This window comes from Barbus barbus, assembly GCF_936440315.1.
Source record: "Barbus barbus genome assembly, chromosome: 32".
Taxonomy (NCBI): domain Eukaryota; kingdom Metazoa; phylum Chordata; class Actinopteri; order Cypriniformes; family Cyprinidae; genus Barbus; species Barbus barbus.
In genome coordinates this window covers 29,232,769-29,256,316 of record NC_136760.1, presented here as the reverse complement: position 1 = coordinate 29,256,316, position 23,548 = coordinate 29,232,769, and the positions used below count along the sequence as shown (strand labels likewise).

The 23,548-nt window shown below is 40.7% G+C and overlaps 2 protein-coding genes and 1 pseudogene across 6 annotated transcripts; 1 reads left to right on the top strand and 2 right to left on the bottom strand.

The window, feature by feature from the left end:
- Nucleotides 1–318: 318 nt before the first annotated feature.
- LOC306852764 (leucine-rich repeat, immunoglobulin-like domain and transmembrane domain-containing protein 2) lies at nt 319–2,115 on the bottom strand (annotated as a pseudogene). The gene is made up of 4 exons: nt 2,038–2,115; nt 1,597–1,994; nt 861–1,090; nt 319–454 (listed from the first exon to the last, which is right to left on the bottom strand). The product of its transcript is annotated as a leucine-rich repeat, immunoglobulin-like domain and transmembrane domain-containing protein 2 (transcript).
- A 453-nt stretch (nt 2,116–2,568) lies between these two features.
- On the bottom strand, nt 2,569–5,826 carry lrit1b (leucine-rich repeat, immunoglobulin-like and transmembrane domains 1b). 4 transcript variants are annotated; one of them, XM_079388722.1, is made up of 4 exons: nt 5,499–5,826; nt 4,640–5,342; nt 4,252–4,557; nt 2,569–4,031 (listed from the first exon to the last, which is right to left on the bottom strand). In XM_079388722.1, exons 2-4 carry the CDS (start codon nt 5,127–5,129, stop codon nt 2,965–2,967), a joined length of 1,863 nt encoding a protein of 620 aa, XP_079244848.1. In that variant the 5' UTR covers nt 5,130–5,342; nt 5,499–5,826; the 3' UTR covers nt 2,569–2,964. The 4 variants fall into 4 exon arrangements, with proteins under 4 accessions (XP_079244848.1, XP_079244847.1, XP_079244849.1 ...); XM_079388721.1 differs by having other exon boundaries at nt 4,640–5,100; nt 5,499–5,766; XM_079388723.1 differs by having other exon boundaries at nt 4,640–4,974; nt 5,499–5,754.
- Nucleotides 5,827–8,164: 2,338 nt separating this feature from the next.
- On the top strand, nt 8,165–11,939 carry rgrb (retinal G protein coupled receptor b). Its single transcript, XM_079388963.1, has 7 exons — nt 8,165–8,262; nt 8,636–8,792; nt 8,895–9,016; nt 9,212–9,371; nt 9,615–9,732; nt 10,418–10,531; nt 10,642–11,939. Exons 1-7 carry the CDS (start codon nt 8,187–8,189, stop codon nt 10,768–10,770), a joined length of 876 nt encoding a protein of 291 aa, XP_079245089.1. The 5' UTR covers nt 8,165–8,186; the 3' UTR covers nt 10,771–11,939.
- Nucleotides 11,940–23,548: the final 11,609 nt, after the last annotated feature.

The window sequence follows — 23,548 nt, the reverse complement described above, 5'->3', positions numbered from 1 at the left end:
TTCTATTCACAAAGGATCACAGAATCTCTGGTCTCTGACGTGTATTAATATGTGGTCTAGTGTACCTGGGCAGTGCTTGTTTCCTTCATCACCGGCGTCTCGTATCTCTCGCGTCGCTTCTGTCTGTCATACAGCAGTGTGCAGCGCTCGAAGCAGTGTGTTCTGTCGCTCGAGCAAACACACATCCCAGTAGGCACAGCAGCAGCATGACACACACATGACAATAATGAGTTTGTCTCTCCGCTCCAGTGGGTTCAGATCGCTGCCTGACACAAACATAACGCACTGGCCGTTAGGGTTAGGGTTAGTTAGGGTTCTTCACTTCACACACACTACATAGTTTGTAAGTGGCAGCAGGTCACTGAGAGAGAAGCGCCTGGTTCCTGGACTCACGTAAATGGCTTCTTTCTTGGATGCATCATAACGGCCGAAATAAACCATGAACCAGGTTTCTCTGTCAGCGTACACCGCTCGATGGTGATACCATAGGCGGTCTGCTTGGCGATACATATATTAATATACATGTTTTGCTAGCAGTAAGGCGGATGAAAGCGGGATAGTGGGGTTTTGGGATAGAAGGACATCTAGCCGGACACTGACAGATGAGTTAGTGATGAAATTGTTGGCAGTGCAGATGTAAACACCTTGTGAAGCACTGGAATAATCAGCGCAGAGATGATGGTGTCGTTCACTGAGAAACTGCAGAAAACTGAGAGAAGTTTATTAGATTAAATGGAATGACACACTAGTAAAATGAGTAGTTTCAACAACAAGAAAAAATCAGATGAGATACTAATTGAAAAAGGTGCACCTTTTGCAAACAAAAGGTGCAAACCGAGCACCTCAGGCTGACGTCTGACCCTGCGGCCAAGCTGAGCTTAGTTTGAGGACCGGTCATTTCTGGCTGTATGCATGTCTTCAGCTCCACCTCATGAAAGAACTTTCCTGCTCTGGATCCAGAACATCTCACGAGTTCATCAGGACGATCGGTGGACTGACAGTGCTGATGAATTCAACGAAGCCTTTGAGTCTGCAGTCACAGAGCCAATGGTTTTCATGCAGCGCTAGGACGATGTTAGCCTGTTCCCATCTGAGGCCAGGGGCCTCATTTATAAAGCATGCGTACGCACAGATTTGATCTTAGAGTGTGCGTACGCTTAAATCCATGCCAGTGCTCATATTTATAAAAATTGTCAGTATTGCAGGTTTTTTAAAATATAAGCTGTTCTTGCAGTTCGTTGTTATAAATTATGATGATTGGTGATATTTTATGTTAACGACATTAATTAGGAGTCTTTTACAAGGCAGATAGCCGAAGCCTACATTTCACTGCTGGTTATACTCTGTATAATTGTGTATGTGACAAATAAAAATCTTGAATCTTGAACCATTCAATTGCATGTGAGTTCAAGATCATTTGCGATTAATAGATTTCACATCTGAAAGAGTTTTCTGTTCGTACATTCATTCTATGAATCAAACGTACGCATATTCGAGAGATGATCGTAAGATCAAATGTAGGATGGTTTCTGCGCAACATTTTATAAATGAGGCCCCTGATTTCTGTGACCAGATGCCGGGTCAGCAGAGAAAGACGTCTCTGGATATGAGAGATGACTGAGATGACTGAAGGATAAATCGAAGTAGGTTAGTTTGGGCAGGTGGTGCAGAGCATATTCTGGAAGTGCTTCTATTCTGTTGTGTTCCAGGTCTAAAATTTCAAGGTTGGGCGTGTCCTGAAAAGCAGTCCATGGTATGGAACGCATTTGGTTGCCCTGTATGCGTAATTCTGTCAAGTTATGCAGTCCCTCCAGGCTTCTAACATTCATGAGTGCTATATAGTTCAAATTTAGCCATAGGAGCGGCAAAGCACTGACTGTTGAGGATGCCGCTTGTGGGATTTCAGTTACATCTGATCTTTCAATACGGATTTTCTTGAACTTCTCAGGAATGCTGCCTAAGGGTTGGTCTGTGCCGGAGCATCCGGTCAGACACTAATCCCACAGAACTCTGACAGAACAAGAGAGTCAACAGCACCGCGTATAAGATGGCCACAGTCTTCTGAAGATGGCTTGAGGAGCAGTTTATCCGTGTTCCTGGTGAAGTTAAGCTCATTACATTTAATCTATCCTGACGCAGTTTGTCAGGGAGTAAATGAAGCTTCGACAAAACGCTATACATATAACAATAAGTGTGATCAAATGAGTACAGTACAGTAATGAGTTGAGTACACTAATCTTGTACAGTAATGAATTACTGAAAACAGTTAAAAAAACAAGATAAAACAAGTGTGAAGAAATATAAATTCCCTCTATTATGTAAATATCTTCAGTACAGAATTAAATTTGGATCTCAGACGTAAAATGTCAAATACACAAATAAATGGTGCAGCTCCACGTTTACAGCAAACACGGGCAGCTCTGCATGAGTTTAGTGGTGTAAATCCTATTACCCTTAATGCTCAAACTTCTTCTGAAGTTTCTAAATATTGCTTTGAACATTCAGACAGTCTAGGAATAGCAGTTTTTCATCACTTTATAAAGAAAGAGAAAACATTCAGAAAACATGAACCATATAAAAAAATGGTTTTATTCAGTCATATTTTTAAACATTTTTAATAAGTACAGACATTAATAAGTACAAGAAAAACAAGTAAAAAGTACGGTCCACACAGAACATTTTCACTTTCTGACAGATGGGTATTATGTGTTTCATTGCAGAATATGCATGATCAGTGAATCAATAAAAGTGCATGTCAAAAATAAAAAATACAGACATTATTATTTCACTCTTGTGTGATAATTTTCCCTTTTTGAACATCGGACTTTCTCTAAGGTGGTTTGTACCCTTTCAGGGCTGAGAAAGGACAAAGCTGATATGTACTGAAGCTTTCAAACACATTTAAAGTGTAATCCGGCCAATGCCAAGAGTGCGCTAGGCACAGAGTCATCAAAAACAGGTCCGTCAGCAGAAGTACTCATTGGGCTGGCCCTCAGTTCTGGCCGTGGCCTCGGAGTCCACGCTGGAGCGGGCCGACAGCAGGCGGTTGGACTCGTCTAGGTTGAGTCTGCTGAGATATTCCCCCTCCAGCCCTTTGGCTTTGGTGCCTGGAGACAGTGTCTCAAACGTCACGTACGAGTCTTTGGACTTCCGGCCCATCAGTTTCTGCAGCCTCCGCTTCAGTGCGCCGCAGCAGACGATGAGCGTCAGAGGAACCGCGATCACGCAGGCGACCGAGATCACCACCACGTTAATGAGCTTCTGTGTGCCGCTGGCGCTGGCCGCCTCGTCCGTGGAGAAGATCACACACTGCTCTTTCTTGGGGACGAGGCCCTTCACGCACACACACGCTATGTACTTGGTTTTGGGCACCAGGCCCTCAATGGTGATGCGGTTCTTGCTCGGGCCGACATTGATGCGGCGCATGTCGCGCTCGCCGAAGACAGCGTACAGAACACTGAAGGACGTGGTGTTGGTGGCGGCGGGTGCGCGCCAGTTTAGCGAGACCGTGTGGTCCGTGTCGCCGATCACTTTGACCGACCGAACCACTCTGCGCTCCGGACCCTGCTGCTGAGACGACGCATTAGCCTCCAGGTTACTCAAGACGTCTTTCTGAAGCTCCGCCACGCTGCTGTCCGATTCTGTGGCCGCTGCAGGCGGCACTGTGGCCTTCGCTTTGGAAATACCGTCAGAAGTGCTGTAGCTTTCGATCTGGATGGACGACGAGGCTTTGGGTCCGTTTAGGGGCTCAATGATGGGCACAGCGGCGGATGTGGCCGGCGGTACGTACCTGGCGATTAGTTTCTCCTGATACGCCGCTCTGCCGATTCCAGCATTCTTTTTTCCGTGACTTCTCTTGGCGACCGCTTCGTCGATTTGCCATGTATCAGAAATGACAAGTGAGATAATGGCGTCGGCGCTCCCAACAAAGTTAGTGGCTCTGCAAACGTATTTCCCTGAATCCCTGTACGAAACAGCAGGAACGCTGAGAATGGACCAGATGATGCCCTCTTTAGAGATCTCCTGTTGCACTGCAAGATCAAAAAAAAACATTCACTTTAATATAAGCTCTGAACTGTGCAGTACAATAATTACAGCAGATTTCGCCTGCATGCTTCTATGTTTGCAGCTCTCTTAATACACAAGCAGAAGATTCTGTTTATTTAGCAGACGCATTACTCATGCCTGGACACTGGGTTTGTTTAATAGAAGCAAGGGAGCCATGAGATGAGATGCAAATGTCAGACATACCAGTGCCGTTCATGGGCTTGCGGTCGGCGCGGCTCCAGGACAGCTCGGGGATGGGAACGCCGATGGTGCCGCAGCGCAGCAGGACGTTGTTTCCGATGGAGCTGCGGACCCTCGCGACGGCCGTGTGCACGCGGGGAGCCTGACACTTGCGGAGCTCGGCATCAGAGAAGAGCACTCCCGACAGGCTCTCCGGCTCGGCGCAGCGCAAACGCGTATCGATGAACGCCACAGACGAGGAAGGAAACTTCTGGAACTGCACCAAATCAAACAGACGACAGTCGCACTGCCAGGGATTGTCGTGGAGACCTGCGCAAAGAAAAGATTCTTCCGTCAGTGACTAAGACTTTACAACTGAACTGAAATGATTTAAGCACAGAAACAAACTCACCCAGTATCATTCTGGAATCCTCTGCATCCTGAGGAGGTTTCGGAGAGAACCATGAAGTAAGAACCTCGGCTGGAACAGTGGTCAGACTGTTGCTGGACAGATCCAGGTAGGTCAAGTTACTGATGTAAATGGTTGCATCAGCTGGGATACTGCTGATTTTATTGTTGTGCAAATCCAGGAGCCGAAGGTTCGGCATGTCCATCAAACTTTCCCACGGAAAGGAAGTGAGAACATTCCCATCCATCCGTAATTCGTCCAAAGCGTAAAGTCCTCGGAAACTGTCCGCGCTGAGGGAGGAGAGCGAGTTGAAGGATATCCAGAGATACTCCAGGCTGCTGAGGTAATGAAAGGATTCACTGGCGATGCAGCTAATAGCGGTTTTCTCGAAGCGGAGTTTGGAGGTGTCCGAGGGAAAGTTGTTTGGGATAACGGTGAGGTCGGGATCGTTGCACAGGACGCTTCTATGAAACACATCACACGGGTCAAGCATAGCCTCCTTTTGTTGAGATATTTGATTATGCCAGTCAAGTAAGAATACTCTACTTTGAGATTATAGTACTCAACATTGCTGAAATATAGTGCTATGACATATTTTTCTTTGACTAGCTTTCATTTCTGATTTTACTTTTATTGTGTATTATTATCTTTACACTGTGTGTGTGTGTGTGTGTGTGATGAGTGCTAGAGGTCTGAAACACCGCAACTAACAAGCAGAGAAGATTAAAAATCACACACACGTTAATCCAATGACTAAATAAAGAGCACAGACAATCTGGCCTGTCAATATTCTGCAGACAAAGATCCATATGAGACTTTTCTACAGTTAGGTTTCAGTTTCAGAGTGCATGTGAAATCTCACCTCGACTTCGATCCATCGCTCAGTTTGTGGTAGAAGCAGCTGCATTGAGCAGGACAGGTGCTGCAAAGCAATGGAAAGCAGCAGAGCACCAGCGCAAAAACCTGAAACACACGGCCGAACGCAAAAGCCCACAAGCCCAGAGCGCACATCTTCTGCGCTATCTGTTCTAGCTACTGTTTGAATCTGTTAATCACGCAGCACACCCAGCATCTCTGTGTCTCTGTGTTTCTACTCGCTCTGCTCTGAATCCCCAGATAAAAGGGATAGAGCAGATTAGAGGAAGGACTTGGGGTATTTTCACTTACACGATTATTCCTTCCTGGAAGCCCATAGGCTGTGTGCTTCTCTTTTATATATATACAGAACAGACATTTCTTTTTTTGATTGGAGGGTTAATTTTAGACCTGGGATTGGACAACAGTTTGTGAATTCACAGCATCTTATTGGTGAATGGCTTTGTTTTGCTCTATTTTCACCAGACATACCGAGTAATTCATAGAGTGTCGAGGAAATGTTGCATTATCTGCGGTGTGTCTTTTTGAAGATCATTTAAACTTAAAATATTAGAAATGGAAACCCAGCACACTATAGGTTATTTTATGCATGCAAAAGATCAGTGTTGTTAGTTTGACCTTTGACTTGACATACCAATACATCAAAACTGCAAGTGATTCAACAATGAGCAAAAGCATGAATTTAGCATAAAATGCCGTGTTTATGATGCATTACATTTATGATATGATTCATGCATTATAACTATACTATTGCATCAACTTTACTCACATACAGTGTTAGGGAAAGTTACTTTTAAAAGTAATGCATTACAATATTGCGTTACTAAAAAAGTAACTAATTACTTTACTTAGCTACTTTTTATGGAAAGTAATGCGTTGTTACTTTTGCGTTACTTTTTAAATATGAGCAAGGCTTGATTGTTTTTAATACAAGAAGTTTTAATTATAGTAAATGTAAAAGCCCTTTGACACCAGAAAGTGTAATGAATAAACCTCAGGCTGAAGGAAATGTAAATTCACATCCGTAAAGTAGAACACAGGAGAAGAAGGTTCAAATACTCTTCAGCAATAAAAAAACAATGAAGCACAAGTGTTAGTTTATCTAAAGTCATTTTTGCTTATTAGTATGGTTGAACTGGATCATCAAAGGTCAGCAGCAAAGACATCGGTTAATAAAATGGGATTAGATACATTTGTGTTGTTTAACATATTTCATTATTGCAGGTTTGCGTCATATTGTGAGTTTGCATTTCACTGTTTTAATTCATTTTGATGAATACTAAATCTGTTTTTTTGCAAGTGGGATGAATTAATGAAGATTCACATTTAGTCTAGAACTACAGTAACAGCATGTTCACACAGCGCACTGTCAGTCAATACATGGGAAAAAAGTAACTCAGATATTTTCTTGAAAATTAAAAAGTAATGCGTTACTTTACAAGTAACTAGAAAAAAGTAATATTATTACGAAACTCACGTTGTAATGCGTTACCCCCAACACTGCTCACATATTAATAGTGGTTACCTAATATTATTATCCTTATTGTCCGTTTAGTCTATAATACCTATATGATTAAAGCAAAAAAAGCAAAAAAGCAGATGGTGCTACTTTAACATATTAACAGTGAATATGCATTTAAAACACCTGGTGACAGTATAGAGCACAAGTATTCATCTCAGACTAAAGTAGCTTACAGACATTTGTGTGTGTTTATTTAAAGTATATTAGCCTATATCTTGTATATTACATTCAAGCATATTTCTAAATTATAACAAATATATGTTTGTTCCACTATACTGTGTTACATTTTGTCCAGTGTTAAGATAAAGGAAATGAGAGTCAGAGTTGATAATGGATATCCACACCAATTATCCTATTCAGTCTATAAATAAACTCACTTTCAAACTTTTTATTCATTGAATAGACACTTTTCTCAAAGGAACTGGGGAAACTTCAACACAAGCGATTGCTCCTGAGGAGAAAGCACAAATGCTGCTCTGAAATGTTTTGTTCTGTGCTCTTTAGAGAGAGTCAGCCAAAAGAATGGAGAGAGATTAAAGTGAACACATTTCACTGAAGTGTGGTACAGTGTACGTATGTTATTTCCCAATGGGATTAACATCTGAAAACTGAGAAATAAGAAATAGTGTCCTTATTACAGCCTTTTGCACTGGAACCTACTGTAGTCAGATCACCACATTATACCTCAAACATATCGTGCTGTTGCTTTGTTCTTGTTTCTACTTTCAACGATTTCATTTCATTCACAATATAGATTTTTCAAACATAACATTTAATAAAAGGTACTCAAATCAATGTGTTATGAAGAACGGGACAACCAATTATATAAATAATTATATTAATTATATCAATTATATTAATAATAGCCCATATGCCTAACAATAAATATTCAATTAACATGTCCATCAAAGCGTTTTTAGCCAGCTGAAAAATGCCAGGTGCTCTTCTGAAAATGGCCAGCTGGTGGCGCTCGAGAACACTTTGGTGGCACAGTGTTTATCTGATCTGATTTCACAAACTTTTGCAGAATTAAAACATTCTTGCGGGGATTTCAGGGGCTTTAAATCTCACATGCGCTTTCACTAGGAATAAGCACACATATAAAGTCTCGCACTGTAACGCAGCGGTCAGCAGTGAGGAGGATCTCGGACAATGGCTTCATACACGTTACCGGAGGGATTCAGCGATTTCGACATGTTCGCCTTCGGCTCCGCGCTGCTGGTGGGCGGTGAGTGCTGATCAATCAATCAATCAATCAGACCATCCATTCATCAGTGCTGATAGTTCTTCATCAATTAATGTATTGACAAACATGCAAAAGTTGTTTATGCCTGATTGATTTGGGAAGGCTGATCTATCGATTAATGAGGGCTGCTCTTATTGATCTGTAAAACCAGAAAGCTTCCTAAACAGTTTCTGAATTAGAAAAAAAAGAAAGAAAGAAAGAAACAGTCAGTTCCATTTGTCTAATGATCATACAGTGATGGCATCTGATCACTGTGCTTCATTGTTAGTGTGGATGTTATCATTATTTTGTTATGATTGCGGTGCACAGTGTTATGAATTCTGTTCAGTCTGAATATCTGAATATTTTCTTCTAGGTCTTCTCGGTTTCTTTCTTAACTTGATCTCGGTGCTGGCGTTCCTCAGAATCCGGGAGATGCAGACGCCCAATAACTTCTTTGTCTTTAACCTGGCTGTGGCTGACCTGAGCCTCAACATTAACGGTTTAGTGGCCGCTTACGCCAGTTACCTGAGGTGAGACTGACCAAAAACACAACTTCTAAAACTGTGTGAAAAGATATGACACAAATAAATAAAAATTTATTATTTATTATTTGTTTTTCTGAACTCTGGAAGATACTGGCCGTTCGGGTCGGAGGGCTGTCAGATTCATGCTTTTCAGGGAATGGTGTCGATCCTCGCCGCTATCTGTTTTCTCGCTGCCATTGCTTGGGACAGATATCATCAGTACTGTACTAGTGAGTATAAACGGGAACATCTGCCATCCATAAAATGTTACTTTATTATTTTTCAGTGTTGACACACAAGACATTAATGGTACTCTTGTTTCTGTAAGGCTTGCATTGGGTTTTATGATCATTTTTAATACAGTTTTCCTGCACTGTCTCAGCTGACCGGCTGTAAATCGATGAGTTAGTTGTGTTTGTTTCCAGAGCAGAAGATGTTCTGGAGCACATCTATGACCATGAGCACCATCATCTGGATCCTGGCCGTGTTCTGGGCGGCTCTGCCGCTGCCGGCCATCGGCTGGGGCGTCTTTGACTTTGAGCCGATGAAAACATGCTGTACGCTGGACTACACGCAAGGAGACCGGTACATGCATCTCACACACCAGAACACAAGCACACTAACGGACTTCACTCTGTTTCGTAGCTCACGCAACTCAAATCAAAACCCAACAATGCTACTTTAAACTACTGCACATCACTAATCAGAGATCATAATAAGAAAGATCTTGACAAACAACAATGTCTGCCCTGCCTGGAAATGACTATCTGTGCTAATGTGAATTTGCATGCAAGAGTAATACGTTGTTTGCTTCTCTGTCTTCTTCAGGAATTACATCACCTACATGCTGGCCATCACTGTACTGTATTTAGCATTCCCTGTTATGGTTCTGCAGTCGTCCTACAATGCCATCTATGCTTATTTCAAAAAGACACACCACTTTAAGGTACTCGCACTCTCCTTAGTCAACATACGCTCCAATTACATTCACAGCATATCTTTATTTGCAGGAACTTTGCTGTCGCTTAGTGTGATTTCGCTTTGCCTTTTTTATAAAGTAAATTTTTTTTGTAATAAACTTTTTAAATCATATTTTTAATTCATCTGGTATTTATGTGTTCAGTTTATAATTTGTATTAATTGCTGTCCCCTATTATGTAAATTTAATTGATCAGTTCTTTATGGCTAAAGTATGATCAGTGACACATTCTGTGGAGCAATTTCAACTAAACCAGACTTGGTTTATGCTTCATGCTGTAATGAGGCTGTATTTAGGTCTGTACAGTATTTACAGTAGGCATGGATTGCAGCACACATGAGACACGTCTGAACTCATCATTAACGACTGGTTGTTGAGTGTTAATGTGGTAGTCACTACCTGGCAGCAGTTCATCTGCTCACAGAATGCGTGGTCGTCAGTGTTTGTATGTGGATCGTTAGAGCAACACAAACGAGTTCGTCTGCAGTCAGACTGACGTGAATCATCTGTAGATCACTGTTCTGTGTGCTTTAAGACCTCCTTCTTGCATCAAGTAACGCAAGCGTCAGATTTTTGGTCTAGTTTCTCGTGATGCTGTGAGCAGACAGTGTGTTGGTGTTTTGTGTCAGCGCTTCTCCTCTCTGTCCTGCAGTTTAACACAGGTTTGCCTCTGAAAGCGCTGCTGTTCTGCTGGGGTCCGTATGTTCTGATGTGCACATACGCCTGCTTCGAGGACGTTAATCTCGTTTCCCCAAAGCTCAGAATGGTAAGAAAACAAACACTGGTGATCTTTAAAATCTTTCACTGGCTTGATAAATCATTGTTCTCATGTTGATCTCAGTGTTGATCATGTTCGTCTGGTTGTAAATCCTCCAGGTCCTGCCAGTGCTGGCCAAGACATCTCCAATCTTCCACGCCGTCCTGTACGCGTTCGGTAACGAGTTCTACCGCGGAGGAATCTGGCAATTCCTCACCGGTCAGAAATCTACAGACAAGAAGAAATAGTGAAGGAGCTTTAGCCATGTAATGTTGTATTCAGACGAGTCTGCAAGAGTTTACATGTGATGGGACTGTAATTCACTGTATATGTCAAATCAGTGCCCAACCCATTTGGAGATATTTGTCCATGATTGTGATTATTGAAGCCTTATTTCAGTTTCCTGGAGTGTGATAGATGACTTACACAGCTCATTCAGGACACAATCATTTAACCTTTTCATTGTTCTTGCCTCACTGTCGCTGTTGACCAATGCATCAGAATACAGTATTCATGTGTAAATCTGTAAGTAAGAGGATTTTTCTAACCAAGACTTGAAGCCAGTGAATGAACCGCTAAAAACAAAAGGGCCTTTCATTGTTAAGCCACAGAATAAATTGTGATGCACAAGGCAGTTTGCCACGGGTTCTTTAGGGGTTCAGAAGGAGATTGATGAAGGTGAATGAACTCCGCTAGAATCTCTAATCATGGATTGGCTTGCAGATGATCCTCTTCTCTGGTTTAGCTGGTTCCCTTCACAAACCGTCATCTGACTCAGTAAATGCCCTGATTCCTCTCTGTGTGTTAGTTAGGAGTCCAAATGCTCTTTTATGCAGACGCTTTTGTTCAAACCCACGTTCACTCTTTACAGGTTCGGTGTGTTTCTCAAGGCACACTGATGTTCACAGATCTTCTCTGTCTCCAGCTCAGATCTCGAAGCGATGGCTAATCAACATTCACGTTAGGATTAGAAATTCTCCAGGGTTTAGTAATCTGCAGTAATTCCTCTGCACAAGGAGCTGCTCTCATATCAGTAGATTTGGGTTTCTGACGTGTGTTGAAGACCAAAGAGGATCAGGAGAGCTTTACTGCAGCGGGTCACGGGTGACTGAACTCTGAAGCTACTCTGTTCCTCAGAAACACACCAAAGCAGAGCTGAAGAGGAGCATCTGTTCATTCTTTCATTCATTCACTATTCATTCACGCTTTTTCCCTTTAGTGTCTTTATTCCTCATTTAATGCAAGTGAACTGTATGCATTGACGTCTTTCAGGTCACAGTCCTCCACAGTTCCTGGAATCAGGTGTATTTAACATGAGCTAAAAGACAAAAAACTCAGCATGGCAAAGAATGTTAGATCTTTTTAATGCTGTTTAGAAAAGATGGAGATAATTTGGGATAAAGTATAAATTCATGGCAATGCTTTGTCTATTTTTCCAGTTATTTGCTCTTTAAGCTCTTCAATAGATATTTTTAACAAAGCGTTTTAACAATTTGGTCAACACTGATTCATTTCAAGAATACACAAGAAAAACACCTTGAGCACTATTTGTAGAAAGGAAGAAGACGGGCACACACAAACACACATTCACACACGCGCTCTCACACACACACACACACACACAAACACACCCACTCTCACTCACACACACACACACACACATGCACATACACGCACACTCTCTCTCACACACACACACACACACACGCTCTCTCTCTCACACACACACACACACTCACATTCTCACACACACTCACATACACACACACACATTCACACACTCACATACACACACACAAAAACACACAGACACACACACACACACTCTATATCACACACACACACACACACACACACAATCTCACACACACACAGACACACACATGCATGCACACACGCACTCTCTCTCACACACACACACACACACACTCTCTCTCTCTCACACACACACACACACACGCTCTCTATATCTCACACACAAACACACTCTCTCTCTCACACACACATACACACTCTCACAAACACACACACACACTCACAAACACACACACTCTATCTCACAAACACACACACTCTAAAGTAATGATGAATACATTACTTTAAATGAGTCCACCCCCAAGATTACTGCTATAAAAATTAGCCACGTCCAAAAGGTAAAGGGGGAGGTGTTGCTACAATTTATAGCAATATTCTCAGTATTTCTCAGAGAGCAGGCTCTAAGTATAACTCGTTTGAAGTTATGGTGCTGCGCATAACATTATCTAGAGAAACACATGTTAGTGATAAATCCCCTGTGATGTTTGTACTGGCTACTGTATACAGGCCACCAGGGCACCATACAGACTTTATTAAAGAATTTGCTGATTTTCTATCTGAGTTAGTGCTGGCTGCAGATAAAGTCTTAATTGTTTACAATTTTAATATCCATGTCGATAATGAAAAAGATGCATTAGGATCAGCATTCATAGACATTCTGAACTCTATTGGGGTTAGACAACACGTTTCAGGACCTACTCATTGTAGAAATCATACTCTAGATTTAATACTGTCACATGGAATTGATGTTAGTGGTGTTGAAATCCTGCAGCAAAGCCATGATATCTCAGATCATTATCTAGTCTTGTGTAAACGCCATATAGCTAAAACTGTAAATGCTACTCCTTGTTACAAGTATGGTAGAACCATCACCTCTACCACAAAAGACTGCTTGGTAAGTAATCTTCCTGATTTATCTCAATTCCTCAGCATATCCAACAGCGCAGAAAAACTTGATGATGTAACAGAAACTATGGACTCTCTCTTTTCTAGCACTTTAGATACAGTTGCTCCTTTACGCTTACAGAAGATCAAAGAAAACAGTCTGACTCTGTGGTATAATGAGCACACTCGCACCTTAAAGAGAGCAGCCCGGAAAATGGAGCGCAGCTGGAGGAAAACAAAACTAGAGGTATTTCATATAGCTTGGCGGGAAAGAACCTTATCCTATAGAAAAGCATTAAAAACTGCTAGATCTGATTACTTTTTGTCTCTTCTAGAAGAAAACAAACATAATCCCCGGTATTTATTCAATACAGTCACTAAATTAACGAAAAATAAAGCATCAACAGGTGTTGGTATTTCCCAAGAGCACAGCAGTAATGACTTTATGAACTACTTTACTTCCAAGATCGATACTATTAGAGATAAAATTGTAATCATGCAGCCGTCAGCTACAATATCACATCAGATGCACTATAGATCCCCTGAGGAACAATTCCACTCATTCTCTACTATAGGAGAGGAAGAATTGTATAAACTGGTTAAATCATCTAAACCAACAACATATATGTTAGACTCTATTCCATCTAAACTACTAAAAGAGCTGCTTTCAGAAGTCATAGATCCTCTTTTGGCTATTATTAATTCATCATTGTCATTAGGATATGTCCCCAAAACCTTCAAATTGGCTGTTATTAAGCCTCTCATTAAAAAAACCCAACTTGACCCCAAAGATCTAGTTAATTACAGACCGATCTCAAATCTCTCTTTTCTGTCAAAGATACTAGAAAAGGTAGTATCCTCACAACTATATTCCTTCTTAGAGAAAAATTGTATCTGTGAGAAATTCCAGTCAGGATTTAGACCGTATCATAGTACTGAGACAGCTCTCATTAGAGTTACAAACGACCTGCTTCTATCATCTGATCGTGGTTGTATCTCTTTATTAGTTCTACTGGATCTTAGCACTGCGTTCGACACTATCAACCACAACATTCTTTTAAATAGATTAGAACACTTTGTTGGCATTAGTGGAAGTGCCTTAGCATGGTTCAAATCGTACTTATCTGACCGCCATCAATTCGTAGCAGTGAATGAAGAGGTATCATATCGATCACAAGTGTAGTATGGAGTAAAGGCTCAGTACTAGGGCCGTTACTTTTCACGCTTTACATGTTACCCTTGGGAGATATTATCTGGAGACATGGTGTTAGCTTTCACTGTTATGCTGATGATACTCAGCTCTATATTTCTTCGCGGCCCAGTGAAACACACCAAATTGAGAAACTAATGGAATGCATAGTCGATATAAAAAACTGGATGACGAGTAACTTCTTACTGCTAAATTCTGAAAAAACAGAGATGTTAATTATCGGACCTAAAAACCCCACATGTAATAACCTAGAACACTATCTAACACTTGACGGCTGCTCTGTCAATTCTTCTTCATCAGTTAGGAACCTAGGTGTGCTGTTTGATAGCAATCTTTCATTTGAAAGCCATGTTTCTAGCATCTGTAAAACTGCGTTTTTCCATCTCAAAAATATATTGAAATTGCGACTTATGCTCTCAACGTCAAATGCAGAAATGCTAATTCATGCGTTTATGACCTCAAGGTTAGACTATTGTAATGCTTTATTGGGTGGTTGTTCTGCACGCTTGATCAATAAACTACAGCTGGTCCAAAATGCAGCAGCTAGAGTTCTTACTAGAACCAGGAAGTACGACCATATTAGCCCGGTTCTGTCAACACTTCATTGGCTCCCCATCAAACATCGTATAGATTTTAAAATCTTGTTAATTACTTATAAAGCCCTGAATGGTTTAGCTCCTCAGTACTTGAGCGATCTCTTATCACATTATAGTCCTCCACGTCTGCTGCGTTCTCAAAACTCTGGCCGTTTGATAATACCTAGAATATCAAAATCAACTGCAGGCGGCAGATCCTTTTCCTATTTAGCTCCCAAACTCTGGAACAATCTACCTAACACTGTTCGGGAGGCAGACACACTCTGTCAGTTTAAATCTAGATTAAAGACACATTTCTTTAACCTGGCCTACACTTAATACACTAATACACTTCTATTATTCAAATCCGTTAAAGGATTGTTAGGCTGCATTAATTAGATCAACCGGAACCGGGAACACTCCTCATAACACACAATGTACTCAATACATCGTAAGAAGAATGGCATCTATGCTAATATTTGTCTGTTTCTATCTTATTCTGTTTCTCAGTCTGTGTCCGGATCAGATGGTGGATCGGCGTCGGGAGATGATGTCTGCGGCCTTGATCGTCGGCGGAGGCCGGACACCTGGATGAGCCCCGGGGACATATCCCCAGTAAAGACCTCGACTAAAAATAAAACAAAATAACTAAAAATATAATAAAATACCTAATTGCATAATACTATTATTGTCAGAAATTGCAACAATATAAAAATAGAAATATAAAACATTTATACATTTAAAATTTTAATTAAATCAATAATTAAACAATAAATAAACAATAATATCCAGGCCAGAGGAGAACTGGCCCGCCGACTGTGTCACGTTCCCTCTCGGGAGACAAGGGGCGCGGAGACGAGGAGATTCCAACAATAATCCTTTATTGAAACACACACAGGACGAGGAGCTTGGGGAGAGACGAACACATCTGACGTTCAATACCGGACACAGGGGCAGGGAAACACAGGGCTTATAAACATGGAGAAATCAACAAGGAAGAACAGAAACAGGTGCGGGGCAATTAGGGACTAAAAACTAGGGACTAATTAACTAATGAGCAGGGAATGAGGACAGGAACAGAAAGGCCAAATATGGACACGAGAGGCGGGAGAACACGAGACACAGACTGACAGACTGAGCCTGGTTTCTCCCAAGGTTTTTTTCTCCATTCTGTCTCAGAGGGAGTTTTGGTTCCTTGCCGTTGTCGCCTCTGGCTTGCTCAGTTGGGGACACTTGATTTCTAGCGATTATTGTCAATTTGATTTCACAGATATTATTCAAACTAAACTGAGCTAGACAATGACATCTCTGAATTTAATAATGAAATGCCTTTAACTGAAAATTGAGTGTTTAATCTTATTATTATACATTACTGACACTCTATCCTCCAATTCGATACCCGATAAGTGCTTTGACACAATCTGTATTGTTAAAAGCGCTATATAAATAAAGGTGAAACACACACACACACCCACTCTCACACACACACACACAGACACACACACACACACATGTTGGGTTTCCATGTTTTATGGGGACATCCCATAGGCGTAATGGTTTTTATACTGAACAAACTGTGTGTGCTATTGCCTACACCAACCCTACACCTAAACTTAGCCCTCACAGGAGACTTTGTGCATTTTTAGATTTTCAAAAAACTTTATGCTGTATGATTTATAAGCTTGTTTCCTCATGGGGACCAAAAAATGTCCCCACAAGATTAAGATTTACTGGTATTACTATCCTTGTGGGGACATTTGGTCCCCAGGACGTGATGAATACCAGGTGCACACACACACACATGTTGGTTTTTGTGGTTTATGGGGACTCTCCATAGGCGTAATGGTTTTTATACTGAACAAACTGTGTGTGCTATTGCCCTACACCAACCCTACACCTAAACTTAGCCCTCACAGGAGACTTTGTGCATTTTTAGATTTTTAAAAAAACACCATTTAGTATGTTTTTTAAGCCTTTTGAATTACGGGGACATAGGCAGTGTCCTTAAAACAATCTACACACTGAGTACTATGTACTGGAAATTTTTATTTCTATGCACTTTCAATGTTCATTGCACTAGTGTTTATATATCTTAATGTTAATTATATATCTTAAATTCATATCCATTTGTAATTATATTCATAGTTTTTGCTCATAGTGTACATACGTTTACTGCACAATTCATCTGTATAGTATGTTCATATCACCCATCTGTATATCATACTGATAGTATTTAAAAATTTGTAAATTATGTCCATAGTACTACTGCCTTATCTGTATATTTCTGTACATATGTAACATATTGTAGGCACTGTATATCCTGTACCTCTGCTTATTGCACTTCTGGTTAGATGCTAACTGCATTTCGTTGCCCTGTACCTTACATGTGCAATGACAATAAAGTTGAATCTAATCTAATCTAATAAACCACCTTCATATTGTAATACCTCTGTCATACCCATGTCATTATACACATTTGTGTCCTCATAAACCACATAAACATGCACACACACACACACACACTCACACACACACATACACACACACATCAGTACACACACACACACACACACACTCACACACACACACACACACACACACACACACACACACTGCTCTACTTTACTAGTGGGTCAGTGCCGTGACAGCAGGTTACTATCTACGGTCTCTAAAGTGCTGTTGATCACATAAGCAGGATTAACTTCTTGACTCTTCTCAGAAATAGCCTTTTAAATAGACAAGAAGAGCATAAACACTCCAGAGAAACTTTCACACGGCCCTGAAACTCTAGATTACATCACAATGCTGAAGATTTTCCCTGAAGTTTCCCTAAGCAAACCTGACAAACACTTCCTGTGACAAAACAGATTTACATCTCAGATGTCTGTGACTTTCTCCCATATTGCACATAAAATGATCTGGCCAATTTCTTATGATTAAATTATGTTCAAACAGAGTATTTTTCAGCTGCTTCCGCACAAAATCTTTCCTTGTCACACAGTTTCTGAAAGCTGTCACTCAAAGAGCAGAAACTGTGTTTTGTTAAATTATTGTACATTTTTTAATAAAGTGTTTCATTTTGCAAAAGATCTGAGATGTTCTGCTACTTGTGTGTGTAGATGTGTCAAATGTGTGTAGTGTTTGACAAAATGAGCCTTGTTTTTAAAATTGTGCCTAAGCAATCATAAATAACTGTAATATTATGGCAAAGGTGTTTGCAAATGTCTGTTTTTGAGATGTGTTTGTGATATTTTGAATGCAGTGCTTCATTTTGCAAGAGATGTGAGGCATTTTTCATTTTGTGTGCAATTCTTTGATTTGTGTGTAAAGTTTTGAAAAAAAAACTGTAAGATCTGCCAGATGCTGTAAAGCTACGTAAGATGCAAGAATAATGCAATTAATGAAACAAATAAGCGACATTTGTGTATGTGGTCTCTGTAAAATCCAGTTAGTTTTGTTTTGGTAAATGTTACATAATGCATAATACTTGCTAGTTATTGTGAATAAAAGTTTTGCTTTGACACAAAATGACAGACTTTATTTGTTTAAATAACAATTGTCTTTTTAATAAACTATTGTCCATTTATAGTTTACTGTATAGGTTAAAAAATCTGAAAATCACTCCTTCTCAGCATAAAAAAAATCTCTTTGAATCTTTGCATATAGTCTTATTTTAATTATTTACAGATGTACAGAAAATTAGCAGATGTGTTTGCTGGTATCTGAGGACAAAGATAAAATTTTTGAATCATTAACTCTCTATGAGTCCCTTCTGATTTACGTGTAATCTAGTGAGCAACACAAACTAATCATTTATTGCAGAGAACATTAATCTAAACAATGAAAAAACGATCCACATTCACTTGAACACACACCTGTAACAAAGAACTTTCACTATATTAACATTTTTCACTACTTTGCGGCGTATAAGAAAGTATAGACTGTATGTCGTAATATATGGTTATATGTCTTCACTGGTCTCTGACATAAACCTGATCTGTGAATCAGACTTCATTCGTCTGATTATTTCAAGGCAGAAGCCGCCATCTAGCGGCCAAACTGAGCAATGCTGTGCTGAACTACTGTGAGTGTATTTAGGCAGATCACCATAGAAAGACATTTGTAGTTCTGAGGTTTAAACCTCAGTAGGCAGCATCGATTATGAGCGTCATGTTACAGATTAGAGTAGAAGAGTTAATTTAACACTAATTCAGTTCAACACTCAAATACCAGTTCTTAACCTTATATGTGTGTGTCTGTTAAATCAACACCGTTATGAAAAACTCTCAATTGTCATCAGGTAAGGGAAAGACGTGTGTGGCCAAGTATGGTGACCCATACTCATACTCAGAATTTGTGCTCTGCATTTAACCCATCCAAGTGTACACACAGTAGTGAACACACACCCGGAGCAGTGGGCAGCCCGGGGAGCAGCTGAGGGTTTGGTGACTTGCTCAAAGGTCTCACCTCAGTCGTGGTATTGAGAGTGTTGGTTATTCAATTATTCTATTATTTAACACAAATTTAAAATTGCTTGAACTTCTTTTACACACAAGCTCAACCAAGACCAAAACAAAGTAATTTTACTGCCAAATTTTCATATGCTTTCACACTGTATGTCAGAACAGATAACATGTTCTAAACCTAATTTATAGGCTAAAGTCAAAGTGAACAGCTGTACATATTGTGAAGTTGAAACAAATATATCCCATTTTTTATTCATTAATGAGAAACAGCTGCTTGCAAATATATAATGTTATGCAAATATATAAATTACAGCTGATTCCCATCTAGGAAACACACTGTTGAGGTTCTTTAAATCCCATGACCATACAGTAAACAGTAAAAGAGGATCTCTTTGGCCTGATCTTGTGTGGAAATTGCACTCCTGCATAAATGTGAGATTTTAGAAGATCTGCAGAAAAGACTGATGTGACCACATGCAACAATGTGGCAACAAACTAAACCTGCTGGGCCTTAACAATTCCCTTTGTAATTGGATCCTGGACTTTCTAACCGGAAGACCTCAGTCAGTCTGTGTCGGCCACAACACCTCGAGCTCTACCACACTGAGCACAGGTGCCCCACAAGGCTGTGTGCTCAGCCCGCTGCTCTTCACACTGCTGACCCACGACTGCACTGCCAAGTTCAGCTCCAACCACATCATCAAGTTTGCTGATGACACAACAGTGGTAGGTCTCATCAGCAACAACGATGAAACGCACTACAGAGAGGAAGTGGCACAGCTGGCTGAATGGTGTGGCACTAACAATCTGTCCCTCAATGTGGGGAAGACAAAGGAGGTTGTGATGGACTTCAGGAGAAACTCCGTTGACCACCCCCCACTGACCATCGACAGCTCGACTGTGGAGAGAGTCAGCAGCACTAAATTCCTGGGGGTGCACATCACAGAGGATCTCACCTGGACCACCAACACCATGTCACTCTCCAAAAAGGCACAACAGCGCCTCCACTTTCTCCGCCGGCTGAAAAGAGCAAGTCTCCCTCCACCCATCCTCACCGTATTCTACAGAGGCACCATTGAGAGTGTGCTGACCAGCTGCATCACTGTCTGGTACGGGAACTGCAGTGCTGCTGACCGCAAGACCCTCCAGCGGACAGTGAACACAGCTGCAAAGATCATCGGTGCCCCTCTCCCCTCCATCCTGGACATTTTCCTTACACGACGCTCCAGCAAAACCAACAGCATCGTGAAGGACTCCACCCATCCCTCCCACAGTCTCTTCCAGCTCCTACCCTCAATATCACGACTGAGGTGCCCTTGAGCAAGGCACCGAACCCCCAATTGCTCCCCGGGCGCTGCAGCATGGCTGCCCACTGCTCCGGGTGTGTGTTCACGGTGTGTGTGTGTGTGTGTGTGTGTGTGTGTGTGTGTGTGTGTGCATTTGTTCACTACTCACTGCTGTGTGTGCACTTGGATGGGTTAAACGCAGAGCACCAATTTCGAGTATGGGTCACCATACTTGACAATACGTCACGACTTTACTTTTACCATCAGGAAGACGGTACCGGAGCATCAGAGCCCGCTCCGCCAGACTGCTCAACAGCTTCTTCCCCCAGGCTGTGAGAGCCCTGAACTCAAACCACCCCGCCCCCCTCTGAAACCCCATGCAAACCCCTACCTCCTGAAACATGGACCCCCCCCCACCCCAAACCTTACCACACCAAAGAAAAAAACTGTATGGAACTTTTTTGTGCAATTGGAAGTGTGCTACACACAGGTGAGTGGGCCTGTACAAACCACCTGTGGTAACACACTCTCCTCTATGTGCACTAGACACTTTACACACACTGCAGCGTGAACACAATCTCACAAAAGACTCAGCAATATATGTATGTTTACATGCTCATGCACTACAAATCATCCTGCACTGTTCCCCAACCAGCTGCTGACTCACAATGTCTCTCTTTGCACATGTACAGTATTTGTGAAGCATTCGTATAGTTTGTATTTTTTATCTTTTATTTTATTTATTTATTTTTTTAGTTTGTATAGGGTAAATATTTATGTGAAGCATTCGTATAGTTTGTATTTTTTTATTTTATTTTTTAGTTTGTATAGGGTAAATATTTATATATAGTTTACTTATAGTTCAAATCTGTCAGTAGGTTTATAGTGTTTTTTACTTCATTGTTGTATGTCTGTATTTATGTAGCACCGTGGTCCTGCGAGGCATTTCGTTCCACTGTATGTCCCCACATGTAGCGGAATGACAATAAAGCTCAACTTGACTTGACTTGACCATTCCCAGTGCAGTCACAGCCTGGCACCCATCCGAGAATGATGTCAATTTTCCTTGCTCCTTCCTCCACTTTCCTCAACCCCATTGAGGAGTTTTCCTGAGCCTGGAGATGGAAGGTTTTTGACCAAATGTCCCTCCTGGATGCAATGGATGCTGCATGCCAAGACATCACAGCTGAATACTGCCAGGGGTGGATAAGGCACACCAAAAGACATCTTGCCAGAGAAGAAGATATAAGGTGTGATGTGGATGAGAACATGTGGCCAAATGCAGAAGACCGGGCAGATTGGAAGATGACTTTTTTTTTACAGTATTTATATGTTATTCTTCTGTGGATTTTTCTGTTTGCATATTTTGTACTTTCATATAATACTGTAAATGGTAACTGTATTGCATATTTTTGTTATCTTGCAGTAATTGTCAGTGCAGTCATCACCACCCTCGTTTACAAGATCACAGTCACCTGCGTTCTGATTCCCCGCACCTGCTGCAGCCAATCAACCTCCTAACTCCACCTTATCTACTCACTCTCCACACTCCTTCCGGGTCCGGTCTACCGTTCACACCTAGAACCAAACCAGTGAGTATGTCTAAGTATGTTTACAACATGTTTATTATTAATAGCCTACTCTGTTCAAAAATAGATTTTAATAACGTACTAAACAATATTAATTAGATTCTCAGATATAAAATGTCTTTTTTTGTGTACGATAGTACAAAGCATGCATGAGTCTATGCCAAATGTTTGTTTTTTTTGGTTGTTTGTATTTTATTGAATCAGGTGCCTGAACCACAGATGAATCCTGATGACTTTCTTCAAGATGTTTTCCTCTGAGATCGCTGTACCAACATCAGATGGTCAACTACACTGATATTCTATGGTAAAACAAGATCCTTGACTACTGATTATGTTTATTTCTTCTTGAATCCATGGAAATAAGTAAATGTTGTTGAACAGAATCTGTTGCAGGAATGACTCAAAATCTGTTCACATCTCTGTGGTTAGATCAGTGTGCACAATAATGTGTCTTTTTCATTATGTATGTTTTGATTATACTGTGTTGTAAATAAAATACAAATAATTAAAAAAAAAAAAATTTTCAGTCTCCTCACACTCTTACCTGCCTCAGTCACAGTCACACTGATGGGCCATTAGCAGCTTTAGGGGAGGGCCCTTTGTCTCTCAGGTGAAAATCACTTACTATTCAAGCCCATTACCACTCCCTCGCATATTGGATTTCAATCACAAAACATGTCTTTAAAAATTTAAATCAATATATTGTTTTCTGTGAATGAGTAAGCTGAATGATTTTCACATAATTGTGAAGTAAATATTCTAGCCTAGAAGACTGATTACACAAAAGTCTTATTCAGGACGATTTAGTGTGGCTTTTATGGCCTTATTTCAGCTACCTTTTTTTTTTCCCGAAAACTTACTAACCACGCATGATATATTTTTTTTTCTAACAAATGCAAACATGTACATCCACCTTGGTCACATATTATTGTAGCATAGTTTGTGCTGAATACCAAAAAAAATACATGTTGGTCAATAGTATATTATAAGTAGCTGAAATAAGCACTAATATCAGGGCATGTCAAAACATCTCAAGGGCCCCAAAATTACTCACAAAAAACTCACAACACAGCGCAATTAAAAAAGCAAATATAAACTCACAACACAATGCAATTAAAAAAGCAAACATAAACTCACAACACAACGCAATTAAAAAAGCAAACAAACTCACAACACAACGCAATTAAAAAAGCAAATATA